The sequence below is a fragment of the Monopterus albus genome, unplaced genomic scaffold, assembly GCF_001952655.1.
Source record: "Monopterus albus unplaced genomic scaffold, M_albus_1.0 scaffold16.1, whole genome shotgun sequence".
Taxonomy (NCBI): domain Eukaryota; kingdom Metazoa; phylum Chordata; class Actinopteri; order Synbranchiformes; family Synbranchidae; genus Monopterus; species Monopterus albus.
In genome coordinates, this window is record NW_018127896.1 from 2,949,712 (window position 1) to 2,966,396 (window position 16,685).

At 40.6% G+C, this 16,685-nt stretch overlaps 1 protein-coding gene across 1 annotated transcript in view; it reads right to left on the minus strand.

Moving 5' to 3' along the window:
- The window catches only part of LOC109955742 (cholecystokinin receptor-like), a 38,113-nt gene that overhangs the window by 10,641 nt on the left and 10,787 nt on the right, over positions 1-16,685 (minus strand). The window contains exons 3-5 of the mRNA XM_020592161.1: positions 16,577-16,685; positions 8,591-8,846; positions 235-362 (exon numbers count right to left, since the gene is read on the minus strand). The exon at positions 16,577-16,685 is cut by the window's right edge and continues 125 nt beyond it. Of these exons, the coding sequence (XP_020447817.1) occupies positions 235-362; positions 8,591-8,846; positions 16,577-16,685 (493 nt within the window). The remainder of the gene's footprint in view (positions 1-234; positions 363-8,590; positions 8,847-16,576) is intronic.

Consider the following 16,685-nt stretch of genomic DNA (forward strand, 5'->3'; position numbering starts at 1 on the left):
GCAGGAATGTATTTAATTAGAATTTATACCCGTGTTAATAGAAGTTCCTATATTTTATGGATTTTTACTAGACTTTCAATAAATACTTCTGTTTCCTGTATCTCTATTGCAATTTCATTCCAGCTTCATACAGGTCTATGAAGAGGAAAATAGATGTTTTCATCTCCAGTACAAGTGAAATCAATGTGAACAAAAGCCTTTGGCAGTTTGGATTAAATTCATGATGGATCTCACCGGTGGTCTCTCTGTTCTGGCCCATCTCAAACTGCATGCCTCGGTAGAGTTCTCTGGAGATCAAACCGTAGGCTATAATCATCACCACTCCAGGGATGAAAAAGAGAATGAACAGCAGCAGCATATACCTGAAAAACAGCAGGAACAGAGAAATGAAAAAAGAAAACAACACATACAAACTCATGGAGTAGGAAATCACTACTTAACAACCAAGTGAACACAAGACTCTCCAGCTACTGGCTGAAAAACCTGCTTCATTTAGAAGATAACAAAAAAATATATGTGAAGTTAACAAGTCAAAGCTGAAACTTCTTGCATGTGTTGGAGCTGTGCTCTGGTTGACATCTCCCTGCAGCCCTTTTTACACCAATGCTTTCTGGCAAAGGTGCTGCAGCATCCTGGGCCAGCTCAGCAGCATCTACCTGCAGGCTGTCATCCTCTTCAGCACCCCGCAGTTTAACACTCCTTTGCTTGGTCTGTTTTTAAACTGTGTTTACTACTCGGGGCATTCTTGCTGATGCCACATGTGTATGTACAATATCTACACATTATAGACTAGCAATACATTTACTGAGATCATTTACATCTGCCTGGGACATTACTACTATAACTATGCTGTGGATTTACTGTAAAGAGTTGTGTGGTTAATAAATGTCTCACAATCTTAGTCTTAGATAGACAAGGCATTAGGTTCCTGTCCTGGTTATATCATTACCATTATCATTAGAACTGGATTATTATTAAAATCGTGAATTAACATGTAATTTACAGCCTTAGCAGGTTCAGATGGGTAGTTTCATCTATAATAATGCCTCTCATTTTATAAACTGATCACAGTTTGTAGCAGTAACTTAACTGTAATGGAAGGTGAACAGAGCTATAGCAGTGTTAAATATCCCCCTCTGAAATGCAGTGGAATTTCAAATATAAAGTTGAGTTGTGCTGTAATAATCTCCCTCATTACACTGTGCTGCATTTACTTCTAGTTTTGTGTACTTGTCTTGAATATCACTAGCAGTTTGTAAAGCTCCGTGTTGTCATGTCTGCTGCACAAGAGGCCAAGAGATTCTGATTTAACTTACAGTTAGGTTGCTTACAGTGGGTTTTTACGCCTCTATTCCAATTCGAGTGAAGTGAATTTAACAAAATACACTGCACTCAATCATTACGTGCTGTCCAAGTTCACATCTTCCCCACACAAGAACACATTAGGGCACCATAACTGCAGAGAGAGGTGTGCTAGTTACAGTAGACCAGCTGAACCAGTCAGCTGCAGCAGGTCTACCATTATGAGACCCTGTGGGGCTGTTTTCTTTAAGAAGGTTGTAGCCATCCTGTTAAACTCAGGAAAGGTTTTCTACACAACCTGGTTACATAGTGCATATTGACACATGGTAACAGGATCTCATATGAACACACACACACACACGTCAGAGAGTACACATGGTTACACACAGTGTATCGCACCAGAAAGAAATCTAACATTTTTCAGAAAACATTTGCTGCTCGACATCACATTGTAGCAGATGAAGATTGTTAAATATGCTGCAATATGTCAACTGGAGACATCTTCTGCTGCTTCAGGCTGTGTACTCAGCTTTTTTGTGATCGTAAATGGTCTATTTTTCCTCATGTAGCAGATTAACGTTCACAACTTCCCTTGAGTTCCTGATTAATATCACCCCAAAGAAAAATTCATGAACTGAGAAAAGTGCAACCCCCCCCCCCAAAAAAAAAAAAAAAAAAAAAAAAAAACATTTTAACACGCACAGTGAATAAAAGGAGGCTCAGAGTCTCTGTCAGCATCAGACGGCTGATGCCACTCTGCATGTACTCTATTGTGTTTACCCTAGAATTCTTTCAGCAGAGGTACTATTGTGCACATGTCCATGAGCATGCAACACTGGACCCATATTTACACGGCAGTGGAGAAACGGCTTAAATCGAGCATATAAACAGGGTTAATTATGTTCACCTTGTCAATTGTGTGTTAGTTTCATGGCTGCTTTTCACACTGGAAGGGCCCTGGAGGTGCAGATGGAGGTAGTAATAACCGGTGAAGAATAAAATGCATCAGCACTGAAATGGGCGCAGTCTCTGGGTGCAGTCACAGCAGCCTAACTTAATGGTACTATACTGTACAAGCCAATGCAGTAATATCATAAATAATAGCATAAACACCAGTACTACCAATTTGATAACATTTCATATGGGATAGATTTCTTTCTTGCTAGTAGAGTAACACCACTCACTCAGAGAGAGAGAGAGAGACCTGCTGTGCGGAGGTACTCGCTTCTTGAATAAACACCCTTTAATAAATGAAGTCCTCTGAAACTAATTACTACTGTAGTGAGCCACACCAGGACAATATAGTACCATCTCTTCAGTGCAGTCATAATGTTAATCTTTCTTCATAGTAATGCTGAATATAATATCCTACATATTTGAATGAGATGATATGCTTTGTGACAGTTTATTATCTTAATATTTGATAGATATGGCGAGTGATCAATGCACCAAACTGAACATGTAGCCAAAGCTAGTTATCTGACTTTCCCAACTCACCACTTACTTTATCCTCTACTACTCAGTGGAACATCTTCAGATGTCTGATGCAGTGCACAAAGCTCAAGCTGCAGTGGTTACAGTACATTTCATCATAAATATTTATGAAACATGAGAAATGCTAGCAGCTCTGCTAAGAATTTTGCAGCAGCGGTGCACCACTGACTGCATGTAGGGGAAACACTGTTCTGTGAAGGACCTTCAGTGCTTTGTTTGAACATGGCAGCACAATGAATGAGTTACATAAGAAGTGAGTTGGGATCATAGAAGCGCAGACACTTTATCAGTGATTCAAATGAATAAAAACTTTAGGTGAGTGAAGTAAACTGAAGTGAGACTGATACAGAGTGGAGGAGAATGTTGAATGCAATTACTGTAAGAGAAAACCAGAAAGAGTAATCCATGAATGAGTAAAAGAAACTGCACAGATGTCACTTTGATAACATAAAAAATCTTGATAATTTGCTGCAACATTTCCCTTTTGATTTGTTATAATCAGAGAATGCTGTTAACCACCGTGTGCAGCGCACATCAGTCAGCAGCACATGAAAGGGGGTTTCATTCATTCTCTGATTTTCTAAAGTCTTCCTGGGCAACCCTCTGAACTCTGCACGGCCCCTCTCTTTCACTTCTCATTTGCAAACAGGCTTCAGTCAAAGCCTCTCATCAGCTTTGATACTGCAGAAAATCTGTTGGACAAAGGCTGTCAGGAAGTGAATGTGTGGCAGAGCACAGTAAAAAGGGTGCTGGAGGATATCTGTGCTTGTTTTGCCTCAAGGGGGAAGCCCATATGGATGGAGCTGACGCAGAGGGACATGGAAAAAAAACATGATGATATTCATATGAAGCTCCTTCTTTTGACTGATCACACATCAAAGCTGCATGATAATCAACCAGGAAAGGTGTGTTACGTTTATATTAGTCATAAAAAGAAATGACTACAAATAAACTTAGATATTAACAGACATGGACAGTGAATTGATGTTTGGGGAGTTTGATTTCTTTTTCTTAATTTTTTACACCTGTTCATACACCTGGTGGTCAGAGGGCCGAGCTGAGCTGCTGTTAAGGGCTCAGGCTGGAGGGACGCCAAAAAGGAGGACTTTTTTTTTTAGCACAAAAGCCCCTGGTTTATATTCAGAGTAGTAAACAAGCATTCCTTGCACTGTCATTTTTGTTCTAAAAAGAAAATTTGGATTGCACACACGCTTGATTTGACTACCTCAGACAAGAGGTTTTCATGGGTCCAAAATGTTGGACCTCACTGGACACACCGTGCATAAATACATTTTCAAAGCCAAGAAGAGCTGATCCAAGAAAACCCATAGAAATTTAGACCCAATCCAAAATGTGGTCAAGTGTGGCCAGTGTGGAGAGGACCACTAACAGTGAGCATCAGTTTCAATAGTAAAGCACAGTCCTTTTCACGGAGAAGCTACAAAAACAATATTATCTACCATAAACTATCAGATCCCTATCAAGGAAACTAAACATATTTTTAAACATAGTTTTTATTAAAGCATGTATTTTGGTTTGTTATGCTATACTACAATTTGTAATGGTATCACTATCAATGTCATTTAGCCTAGTATTTTCTAGATTTACAGTGCCTTGCGAAAGTATTCGGCCCCCTTGATCTTTGCGACCTTTTGCCACATTTCAGGCTTCAAACATAAAGATATAAAACTGTAATTTTTTGTGAAGAATCAACAACAAGTGGGACACAATCATGAAGTGGAACGAAATTTATTGGATATTTCAAACTTTTTTAACAAATAAAAAACTGAAAAATTGGGCGTGCAAAATTATTCAGCCCCCTTAAGTTAATACTTGGTAGCGCCACCTTTTGCTGCGATTACAGCTGTAAGTCACTTGGGGTATGTCTCTATCAGTTTTGCACATCGAGAGACTGAAATTTTTGCCCATGCCTCCTTGCAAAACAGCTCGAGCTCAGTGAGGTTGGATGGAGAGCATTTGTGAACAGCAGTTTTCAGTTCTTTCCACAGATTCTCGATTGGATTCAGGTCTGGACTTTGACTTGGCCATTCTAACACCTGGATATGTTTATTTGTGAACCATTCCATTGTAGATTTTGCTTTATGTCTTGGATCATTGTCTTGTTGGAAGACAAATCTCCATCCCAGTCTCAGGTCTTTTGCAGACTCCATCAGGTTTCCTTCCAAAATGGTCCTGTATTTGGCTCCATCCATCTTCCCATCAATTTTAACCATCTTCCCTGTCCCTGCTGAAGAAAAGCAGGCCCAAACCATGATGCTGCCACCACCATGTTTGACAATGGGGATGGTGTGTTCAGGGTGATGAGCTGTGTTGCTTTTACGCCAAACATAACGTTTTGCATTGTTGCCAAAAAGTTCGATGTTGGTTTCATCTGACCAGAGCACCTTCTTCCACATGTTTGGTGTGTCTCCCAGGTGGCTTGTGGCAAACTTTAAACGACACTTTTTATGGATATCTTTAAGAAATGGCTTTCTTCTTGCCACTCTTCCATAAAGGCCAGATTTGTGCAGTATACGACTGATTGTTGTCCTATGGACAGAGTCTCCCACCTCAGCTGTAGATCTCTGCAGTTCATCCAGAGTGATCATGGGCCTCTTGGCTGCATCTCTGATCAGTCTTCTCCTTGTATGAGCTGAAAGTTTAGAGGGACGGCCAGGTCTTGGTAGATTTGCAGTGGTCTGATACTCCTTCCATTTCAATATTATCACTTGCACAGTGCTCCTTGGGATGTTTAAAGCTTGGGAAATCTTTTTGTATCCAAATCCGGCTTTAAACTTCTCCACAACAGTATCTCGGACCTGCCTGGTGTGTTCCTTGTTCTTCATGATGCTCTCTGCGCTTTAAACGGACCTCTGAGACTATCACAGTGCAGGTGCATTTATACAGAGACTTGATTACACACAGGTGGATTCTATTTATCATCATTAGTCATTTAGGTCAACATTGGATCATTCAGAGATCCTCACTGAACTTCTGGAGAGAGTTTGCTGCACTGAAAGTAAAGGGGCTGAATAATTTTGCACGCCCAATTATTCAGTTTTTTATTTGTTAAAAAAGTTTGAAATATCCAATAAATTTCGTTCCACTTCATGATTGTGTCCCACTTGTTGTTGATTCTTCACAAAAAATTACAGTTTTATATCTTTATGTTTGAAGCCTGAAATGTGGCAAAAGGTCGCAAAGTTCAAGGGGGCCGAATACTTTCGCAAGGCACTGTACCTATTTTAAATACAGTAGCTTGAGATCTGCTATAAGCCAACCCTGGTAGGCTAGTGGTTAAGGCGCAGCGCTCTCACCGCTGCAGCCCGGGTTTGAGTCAGGGTTGTGTCAGGAAGGGCATCCGGCGTAAAACACGAATGCCAAATGTCAACATGCGAGTCGTCAGTGTGACGATTCGCTGTGATGACCCCTAAAACAGGAAAAACCGAAAGTGACTTTCTTAGCTTGAGATCTGCTATAAAGCTAGATACACTCAACTCTGTTAAAACACTGACCGCACAGCTGTTTGACTGAACCAGCCACCACCACAATAAAAAAAAAAAACGCACTTATACTGAAACCATTAATGTAAAGCTGTGGTAGGTTATATTTTCTTATTGCTGAGCAATTATAAGCATGTCTAAAAAGCTTTAATAATTCAGGACAGTTGTGGGTAAAGAGTATAATGTAATTGGAAATGAATACTGGATCATAAAATGTGGTCGACACATTTATAGTAAGTACAAATCTTCAGTACAAAAATAAAGACAGTCAATGACACTGTGTAGGAACCTGGTGATGTTAGAATCACACAAGGAAACCAGGCTTCTCTTCAATATAAAATTATATTAGATCATATCGAAAACCATGTCAAAATTATCATCACTATAGTAAAACTCACATCACTAAATTTGTCTGACTTGGCAAAATAGCTTCATTACCCACTTTATCAGTCGTTATGTGCCTTGATATCATTTGCTCATCTCAGACTTCAGTCTAAAACTGGATGCTTTCCTTAACTATGCTCTGCTTCATTAGGTACGATAGTAAGAAAAAAGTGTTACCTCCATCCAGTCTAGGTTTTAACCCTGAACCTCACTGCTATTTAATAAGATAGTTATAATGGTTAAGGATAAAACTGAGAATTATAATTTGAAAGGTCTTTGTACTCTGTGACACATCTGGACTTTTTACATCTGAGCCTCAACTTTCTTCCTCCTCTTCCTCCTCCTCACCAAGCAGACTAACTGGTCTCGCAGTGCCTCGTCTTTTTCAGTGAAGCTTAAGATTTTGAGAATTCTTCAGAGTGTTTGACCACAAAAGGCTGTCAAGTAGAAAGATGGGCATGTTCAGCTTCTTCATTTTAATTGCACCATTCTGCAGGGCCCACAGTTGTTTATGGACAGATCTATGAAAATCCCTGGCAGTATATAACAAAATGCTCCTTTGGGTCTTGGGGTTCTTTTTACTGACAAACATAATGTTCATTCAAATTGATGGCAAAATGGTATAAGATGCAACCTCACAGCAGCAATACTTAAGGCAGACACATTATATTCACTATCTCTGTCTAATGATGTGGTTTCTACTTTCTTCCCAGCTCCCTTGTCTTTTGGATCAACTCCTGATATGCTAGAAAATAGGTCCATTTTAAACCATCTCCAATTATGCCTCAGCAGGAGCAGCCTGCTCACCCTTTTCCCCTAATGATTTCACTCATTTTTCAGACACCACCTCTCTAACCAGCTTCTGCCCAGGAGCTCAGTGTTAAAATTTAAGAGCTTTCCTCCATCATCATCATCATCACCAGTGCTCTATATGGCACAGAGAAAATACAAAGAAGCTTGGAGAACTAGCATGTTCCTGGCTGGCTATGTGTTAGCTGTTAGCTCATTAACGAGGCCCTGCAAGTAGCTCCTCTGGTGCCAAGCTGCCACAGTAGTGCCACCTATTTCATGAAGACATAATTTAATTGCACTGTGCCACTTTCTGGTGTCACTAGGACTTAACTCTCTTTTAACTGCTTTACACTAAGTGTCAGCCTATGACACAAACAAAGTGCAGTATCACCTTTTACTGTAGCTGAATAGCTACACTCCTGGTCTGGATCCCCATCACTTACCCAGTGTGAGGCAGTGATCCATTGTACATGTACACAAGCAACCTAAACTGTCAAAATGTTTCACATCTATTGCAAACCTTAAAACAGGTTCTAACTATATAACTTTGGAAGACACTGATTAAGTAGCACAGCTACAAACACTGGCCTGTTTTAATTTACTGTTCTGAGAAAAATGAGGTGCTGAAGATTTGTCCAGGAAATTTGAGTTATATTCCCAAAATGACCAAATCAGGATGCAGCCTATTTTTCCAACTGTGAGCAATCAGCAGGATGTGGTGTGATTGCACAGCTCAGAAAAATGAAACTAGTTTTTGCTCGTCATGGTAATGCATATGTTAATTACACTATTATGCTATGAATCACACATTTGGAAGCAAAGCCATGCAGATTGTTTTTAATTCACTAAATGACTCCATCCATTCATCTTTTACTCACCTATCCCTGTCGAGATTGCTGAAGCATGTCCACGTAATTAATGTCATGCATATGAAATCTTTGACAAGTTTTCATAGACTTAGAGTCTCAGGATGACTAAGGAGTTTTCCTTTATCCATGTTTGTTTTTTCACTTTTTCACTTATTACTACAGATATTTAGTGACCTGGTAATATACTAAAAACTGTAGTGATTAATGTACCCATCCCTGTCAGCAAGTGGTCTAAGCTGCACTCACCAGACCTGCTCAGCTCGAGGGTTGGGCCAGTGCAGGCGACACATGTGCCCAGAGGTACCGTTGTTCAAAGGTTTGAGCATACTGAACACCGGGTAGGGCACCATGATTAGCAGTGACAACACCCAGGTGGCAGTGATGACGCGGTAGGCGTGGGATTGTGTCTGCCATGCACGAGACTTCAGGGGGTTACAGATGGCGCTGTATCTCTCAATGGCAATGGCCACAAGGCTGAAGGTGGAGATGCTGACAGAGATCCCTGCAGGAAAGAACAGAAGAGGAAACATTTAGAGAGTGTTTGCGGTTCAGTTGTTTTGCTAATCAGCACCAAACAAAGCGGCTCAGCAACTACTGGAGAGGTCATGATGAAATTTGGTCTCCACAAACAACAAAGGTAATTAATTAAAGCTACAGTGTGCAACCTTTTCTGATATTTTTAGTTGAATTATGTTCCAAAACATATCTTAATATGACACCACCATCATGTCAGTGACATTAAGAAGACAGATTCTTCTCAATGGCTCACTAGAACCTCAGTGTTTATCCAAGGACACTGTTTCTATAGGGTTCAACACGGGGTAAATTCCTTCAGAGACAATCCAAGGCCAAGCTGTATTTGCATGAATGAATATGCATCATCTGCAGATGGCAAGCAAGCTCAGTCAGTGCATAGGCTGTATTCTGAGGGTGAGCCAGGATAAGACAAATAGCATTAATAACTCTGTACCTGCGTGTCACCAGCAGCTACGAAGAAGCCCCCACAGGAATACATTCACCACACTGATCCTCTGTTCCTATGAGGAGCAGCAACCTCAGTCCCCCATTTCACTGTCACATATTAATCCCCATTCATTGTTCCTTCATGACAGAAAAACATATCCCATCTAAGCCATAGCTCCGCATTATCATTCAAGAAAGGAAGTCATTATGCATACTCCTATGAGCACGAAGCAAATCGATTTACAGGAACCGTATTAAGTATTTGAATGGTGGACCACTCCGTGGCTTGATTGGGAACAATGCATCATCTGCCTTTGTACGACCAGTCTGGTCTATCCTGCAAACCAGCGATAAAATCTTTGTTCCTTTCTTTTGTGATAAGCTTTGTTATCAGAAGCTCAAAGAGTGGAGCATTTTTTCAAGTCCAAATTTAAAACCAACATGTGTAAGGATTTCAACCCAGAGATGAAAGAAAACTGTGTAGATTATTTGGTCCAAGGTTTGATGTGGAGTCCATTAAAGGCAAAGTATAGCTTTATCGCGCTCTTGCGAGAACAAAGACCAAAGGCGCTGAATCGCAGGGATACTCCAGAATAAACAGTACATTATCATCATTAAAGATGTCTGAATGCCATCTATGTTCCTTGAACACTCACAGAGACTGCTGTGCATTATAAAAAGCATTTCAGCTCTTTGCAAGCAAGGTAATTTTTTTTTAGTGCTACTACACTGACATGAAACCTGACAGGGTGCTACATCAAACCAATTTCACTGGGACACTAACGCACTGAGATGGAACAGAAACTCTAGTTGTTAAGTTCACAGACACAGCCTTCAAACTGGACTTGTTGGAATAGCACAGGGGTTTTCACACTGTGAGATGTGGCAGAGCTGAGGGGGCAAGGATGGAGAAACAAGAGGCACATATACTACATGAGGTGAAGAGACAGGTGCAGTCTGCAGTTTGACCCACTGATGTGACCCCTCATCAACCTGCTCAGAATATGGCCAAGATGTATTCCACATGACCACAATGTCTAACTTTGTTGCAAGTCATGCCTCTACCTTGGTGCCCTTGTCTCCCGTCTCTTAAAAGACCATATTCCGTCAACTGGCAAATGCCCCAAAAAGTCTTTTAAAAAACATGCTCCCTCTCTTGAGTCCTAACTCAATGAAATCTGAACAGACAGAATATGCATATTTTTAAATTCAGTTTGTCAAATAAAAGCGCTCTTTATAACTCAAGAATTCACTGTCACAGTCACTGTATTCGTGTGATAGCTCTCCATGAGTACACTGCAAACGGGAGCATTGCAAATCGCTAATTCTGCGTTCTTTAAATGGTGCCAATTTGTCAAAATGCAAACATATATAGGCTAAAAACAAGTGGGGCTGGTGTTGTAGCCCACAGCTCAGTCAGTGAATCCAATACATACTGTAGCATTACACTGTTTATATCCCTCAAAACCTGGCACATGATTACCTACTGATTAAAAGGAAGAATGCAGCTATAAGGGATGAAATCTCTTAATATAATTCAGTATTTGGAATGTGGAAGGGGGGCAGTTGTTTCAATGTCAGACATTCAAATAAAAAAAAAAGACTACCAGGAAGCGTAGGCTGAATTGTTACCAAGCTCCACCTGTGACCAGAGAACTGAGCCTACAGACAGTGAAGGCTGTCTGAAGGGTGTCAAGCCTTCCTGCAAAGCACAGGATGGAGGGGCAGCCCACTCGCTTCATGACACAATCCTCACTGACCACTGTGCACTACCGGTCAACTAGAAGAACCACTTCCAGCTCCGGCTAAGCAGAAGGAGGTGGGTGGAACAGTCAACACATGCGCATCTTAATAATGCATCGGTGCTGTACTAGTCTCACACAATACGGCTCTCACACCCACACGTCTCTTTCAAGCGCTAAGCACAGACACAGAGGAAGACCAAATCACACATGGGGAGGGGGCACTTTTGTTGAAGCTTGAAGGCGGTCTTGTTCAGTCACAATGACTGTGGAAAGGAGGAACACAGAGAGGCAGGAATATCCCAGCAAGGCCAGGAGGAGGATTAACCAAAGAGAACAATAAAAAATAATGAGCCGAAGAAAATCAAGAAGCAGTTTTTGTAGCAATTTTAAAAAATGCTTTACAAGAGCAAACAAAGATGACAAGAAAAGACAAAGAGCAATAAACTCAACTGCAGGTAAAAGCAGATAAATAAAAAAAATATTATAAATAAGACACACCGTTCACAGCCTGTGCTTAGGATTAAGATATAAAGAAATTGTCTCACATTTTGGAAATACGCCATCGCTTTCTGGCTGAGAGTAAGCTAAGACAATTCATACCTCTGTCATGTCTGTATGGGAAATATGAAACGACAACAAGACCATTAACATAGCTTAGCATAAAAACTGGATTCAGGGGAAACAGCTAGCTTGGCTTTTTCCACAACAAACCAGCCCTGTAACATCTGTAAAACTTAGGGACTCACTTTTGTAGCCAGGATCTGAACAACCAAGATCTTGAAGATTTACACATTTGAGTTTTGACAGTGACATAATATCTTGTGTTAACTCCAAATAAATAATAATTCCAAAGGATTTGGTTACCTTTGGACAGAATCATGCTAGTTATTTCCCCATTTTCAGGCTTTATACTAAGAAAAGCTAAAGTCTTACTATAAGTCTTATTACATTTGGCAGCCACAGGACACATCTCTATTCAGTTAGTGCATGAATACAGGAAGCTGAGTAGCTCAGCCTTCAAACCCCCCTGTAAAGCCACAGGTTAAATCTATTCATGCAAATTCATACCAAAGGAAAGTGCACATCCAGGTGATGTGTAACACTGACACTCCCGTGATCTGAAATGATGTCACAGTTGCAGACAGCTCAATTACTGTCTGAAGCTCTGGAGCACTAGACCAAATATGTATATCACCTTCCCTTGCCTTACCAAACATGCTGTTGTCCTTTCACCCACCAGGTGTCACAAAGTCATTCCCTTATCACAACTATACTGTGTGTGGATGCAGTGAGGGGACCCAAAGCTTGTGAACCCACTGACTGTATTTCATATGAGACGGGGACTGCTCTGCATTACAATCTGTTACACACAGTTTCACATGTTTAGTCAACACAGAGCCACAAGTCACGGAAACAGTAATCACCACTCTGTCAGACAATGTTGCAGTCATAAAACCAAGCAAAGTATGGCCAGCAACTCAATGTGACGGCTACTGATATTACTGCATTTTCTATGTTAAACAGAGTAGACAGTTTTCCATTACATGCATGTCTCGTGTCTCGGTTACTGCTTCTGAAAGTCCATTCTAGCTGAGTTTTCAGACAGCTTGTGTTGATCAAAACCTCGCTCCCTGACACATAGAAGTATTGGGAGACTAATGTTTGAGAGGAGATTCTGTAGTGATTCTGGACAAGGTGCTGCCAAGTTAATTACCAGTCAACTAAGTGACCAAATGCTCACATTTTCCCCTGGCTTGTACCTTCTCTCCTCAAGATAAGCATGCATATTCTTCACCTAAAACTAAACACCTGTTAAGTCTTCACTCACACCTATTTCTCAGTTGAATTTTGCCTTACAGAAGCCTAAAGGCATAACAACCTTGCCAACTAGGATTTATATGTTATAGGTGCCAGATGCCTTTACAGCCATTCCTTAAAAGTTTGCTGGAAGCCACAAAAACAAATTCTAATCCATTATGCAAACAGCACTTCGGGGAGAGCTGACAGACTGAGCTGGAAAGTTGGTTGGTAATTACATCATATGACCAGCAACAAAACATAGATTCATAAATGTGATTGAAAACTGCACACAAATACAAATGCACACACCCAGAATATTACAACATTGATCTCATAACTGCCAGTGAAACAGTACAAGGGCTATGATTCACACGATTATCGGGCTATATAGGGGCAGATGGATGGATGCATTCATGGATGAATGGGTGAATGGAAGGATGGATAGTGTATTATTGGTCTAATGGGCATGTGGTAACAGATGAATTTGTGAAGATTAGATGAGTCTGCTGAACAGATTTGCTGCAAAATCAATGGGTAAGGATAGTCAAAGATCCTGTGTATTGATTGGTTTTGTTGGATTAACATCCTCATTCATAGGAGGCTGAGATTCCATGATGTTTGCATTTGGATGATACTTCACCTTTAATCAATCAACTGCACAATTTTCTGTGCTATGGTCTAGGTGCAGATTCAAAAGTACTAAACACAAGAAAAAACAACTCCTCAATGCCTACTTACACAAGTCTCTACTTTTTTCTGATAAAGATAATGAATTAACAATGAATGCTAATGAATAAATGTGCAGACCACCCCATACAGTATGTATAGATCTCGCCCAGGTGATTCCAGTGAGGAGTAGATCTGGCAACTGGGATCATCCAGTGGAGCATGGCAGAAAACGGCTGAATAAATGGAATCACACAGGATGCTGTATGGTAAACTAGCTATTTCACGGTGCAATATGTGAGGTTTGACATCTAATGGTGAAGTTGCAGATTGCAACGTTCAGCAAACCCTCATACGTCTTGTTAAACAGCGCTCACAGCGATGGCCATAAATATACCATAAACAAGTGCAACTGACTTGACCAAGCAAAAGCTGATGGCGGCTCACTTGACCACAGTGGGTTACCCAGCACTGGCCACGTTCTAGCTAAAACTATCAAACAAAAATTAGCATTTAGGCTAACTTTACTTGTTAGACTGAATCCAAACTGAAAGCGAGAGATGAGCAGCACATTCAGTGTGTTTCATCAGAACAGCAGCATGAGAAAGCGTCTTCATCAGCCGGACTGATGGCACTGGACAAAATAGTTTCATGTATGCTTCTCAAGAAGAAATACCTTTTTTATACAGCCTATGAACATTGATTTTCCTCAGCTTTACAGAGGGTGAAAATGAAACTCAGAGCAGCCTTATTGCTCTCGGCTGTAGATCCAAGAAAAATGAATAAAATTAATAAACTCATTGGCTGAAAACAGGCAACTTCTGGATCATTCTGAAAACATTTGTCCCTCATCAAGGATTTCCATCTGGGAAAGGCCACAGCAATGTTTATCCTCATCTTGGGCCAGCACCTATCCCATTTCTTTGTGTTTTTGCTTCTTTGTCAAGGGGTATTCACACAGTCTTCCTTTTTCTAGTGTTAAACTATGATCTTCCATTTCTTCAAATTATAGTTCTTAAAATCCAGACCAAAGCTTCCTCTTGTTTCTAATGTTATTTCTTCATCTTTCCAGCGTCTCCAAATCCAAGCTGCTCCTTCAATGTGAAAAAGTGGCATTCACGCTGTAGAGCCAGTGTGTGGTTTGTCCATCCTGGGCTCCTGTAAAAAGCATGGTGGCTCAACATGGCAGCCTCTGTGATAGGGGAACCGCTCCTATGCAGATATAAAAGGCTCATTCTAAGCTACAGAAAATGCAGTGATTCTTATTTCTGCTGATTACATTTTAATGAAAACATAATTAGGCATACTATAGCCCATTTCTGCTAATAAATCCTTCTAGACCTTACATACTACACCTTTAAAACAGTGAGATTTAGCCCCATCTAACCTTACTCTAGTGCTGCTTAGGCTTCTCCAGAATTCTAGCCTTTTGACAGAGCAGAAAAAAACCTCTCTTGATGATGACAGGCTCTTTCATCATCTTTTATTCAAACATTTATTCAACCATAGTCAAATGACATTCTAATCATTATATAGACTGTGCAGAAAACAAAATGTTACTGAACTTTTTGCAGTCAGGAAGAAAACATCCATCACACTTGTAGTGAAGGACATCCTGCTCATTATTCACTGTTTAATTGAACGCCAGTATTTATGTTGTTTAGTGATTCAACATTTCTCAGTCATTCATTATCGTTAAATTACTCTGCAGAAATGAACAAATAAAATGAGGTAAAGCAGGCACATAACAAAAGTTTGTCAGAATCAGAATTGTGGTTAAAGTCCTGATCCTCCCACCCTGCTCCTCCTTATCATGGCTCAGAGAGCCCAGTAATTAAAAAGGAGATTCAGTGAGCCTGTTTTCACAGATGGTACATTGCGTTTCTGAGACAACAATAGGACTGTGGACCTCACTATTCAATAGCTCTTCTCAAGCATTCAAAGCTCAAAGTGAAGTGATGAGACAAAGTACTGCAGCGGATCTCTCTACTTTCCTTGCTTTTTCTTGTGCTTCAGTCTGACTCAGGCCTCACGTGGCACCTTGACTCTGGCTTGATGGGAGCCAGCTCATCGCTAAGTCACACTCCTGAAGATGTGTGACTCTTTAAGCACTTTCAGCATGTTGGATAGCTTCTGACAGGCAAAATGAAGCCCAGAGAAAAACCTCTCTGAAGGACAGGCTCATGTTAGAAAGTGAGCAATTTTCAGGGTGGATTCTAAAGCTGGAGCACAGTTTCAGATCAGCTGCCAGCCACAAAAATAGGCCAGAGTTTTATATTAGAATAATAAAACACTTACAGTACTAAACCAGACAGAATGAGCAGTTCAGTCTAATGTAACAATATCAGATTCATTTAATCTCTCCCAAGTCCCTGTCAGCTCTGTTTAGCGTGACTTGTTGTGTATGATTTCAGAAATAATGGGCCTGTTTCATACAACTCCATTGAGCATTTCATTTGTAAATAACAGTTACAAGTGAGGACTTTTGCATCCTTCGCCCACATACAACACTTATGAGTTGCAATTTTATGGGGAGTTATGTGCAGCACTATTTCTTAGGCACTGTGACTTCTGGGAGTTGACTAAACAAACAAGAAATAATTATTATTGTTATTTTGTGTTATTTTGTGAGCTTTAAGAGACAGTGGCAAGCAAATTTTGTTACCCTCAGAAAGAGCCAGAGTAGCTGTTTTCCCCTGTTTCCAGACTCTATGCTAAGCTAAACTAAACTAACTGGCAGCTGGCTCCAGTTTCATGTGTAACATACAGATATAAGTGTGACATCAATCTTCTTATCTAACCCTTGGCAGCAGGGCAAATATGGATGTTTGCCAGCATGCTGCACTATTCCTTTAACAAAGGAAATGAAATGCCTGCATCGTGTAATAGTGTAGCTACATTCAAAGCCATGTGAAGCTCCATTGTGGCTTCCTACACTCACTGCTTAGGTTTAAAACAAAAGGTCATCATTCAACTTGAAACTGGGCTGTTTGAGTTCACTGTATTTCCAAAATGTTGCCATTCAGCTCAGGACTGAAATGAAACAAATGATTCTCACCCATAAAGTACACGACAGTCTTGCACATGGCAGCTCCGAAGATAAAGTCCTGCAGGATGTTGGGGATGAGGGTGAAGGGCATGCAGAAGATGGCCATCATCAGGTCGCT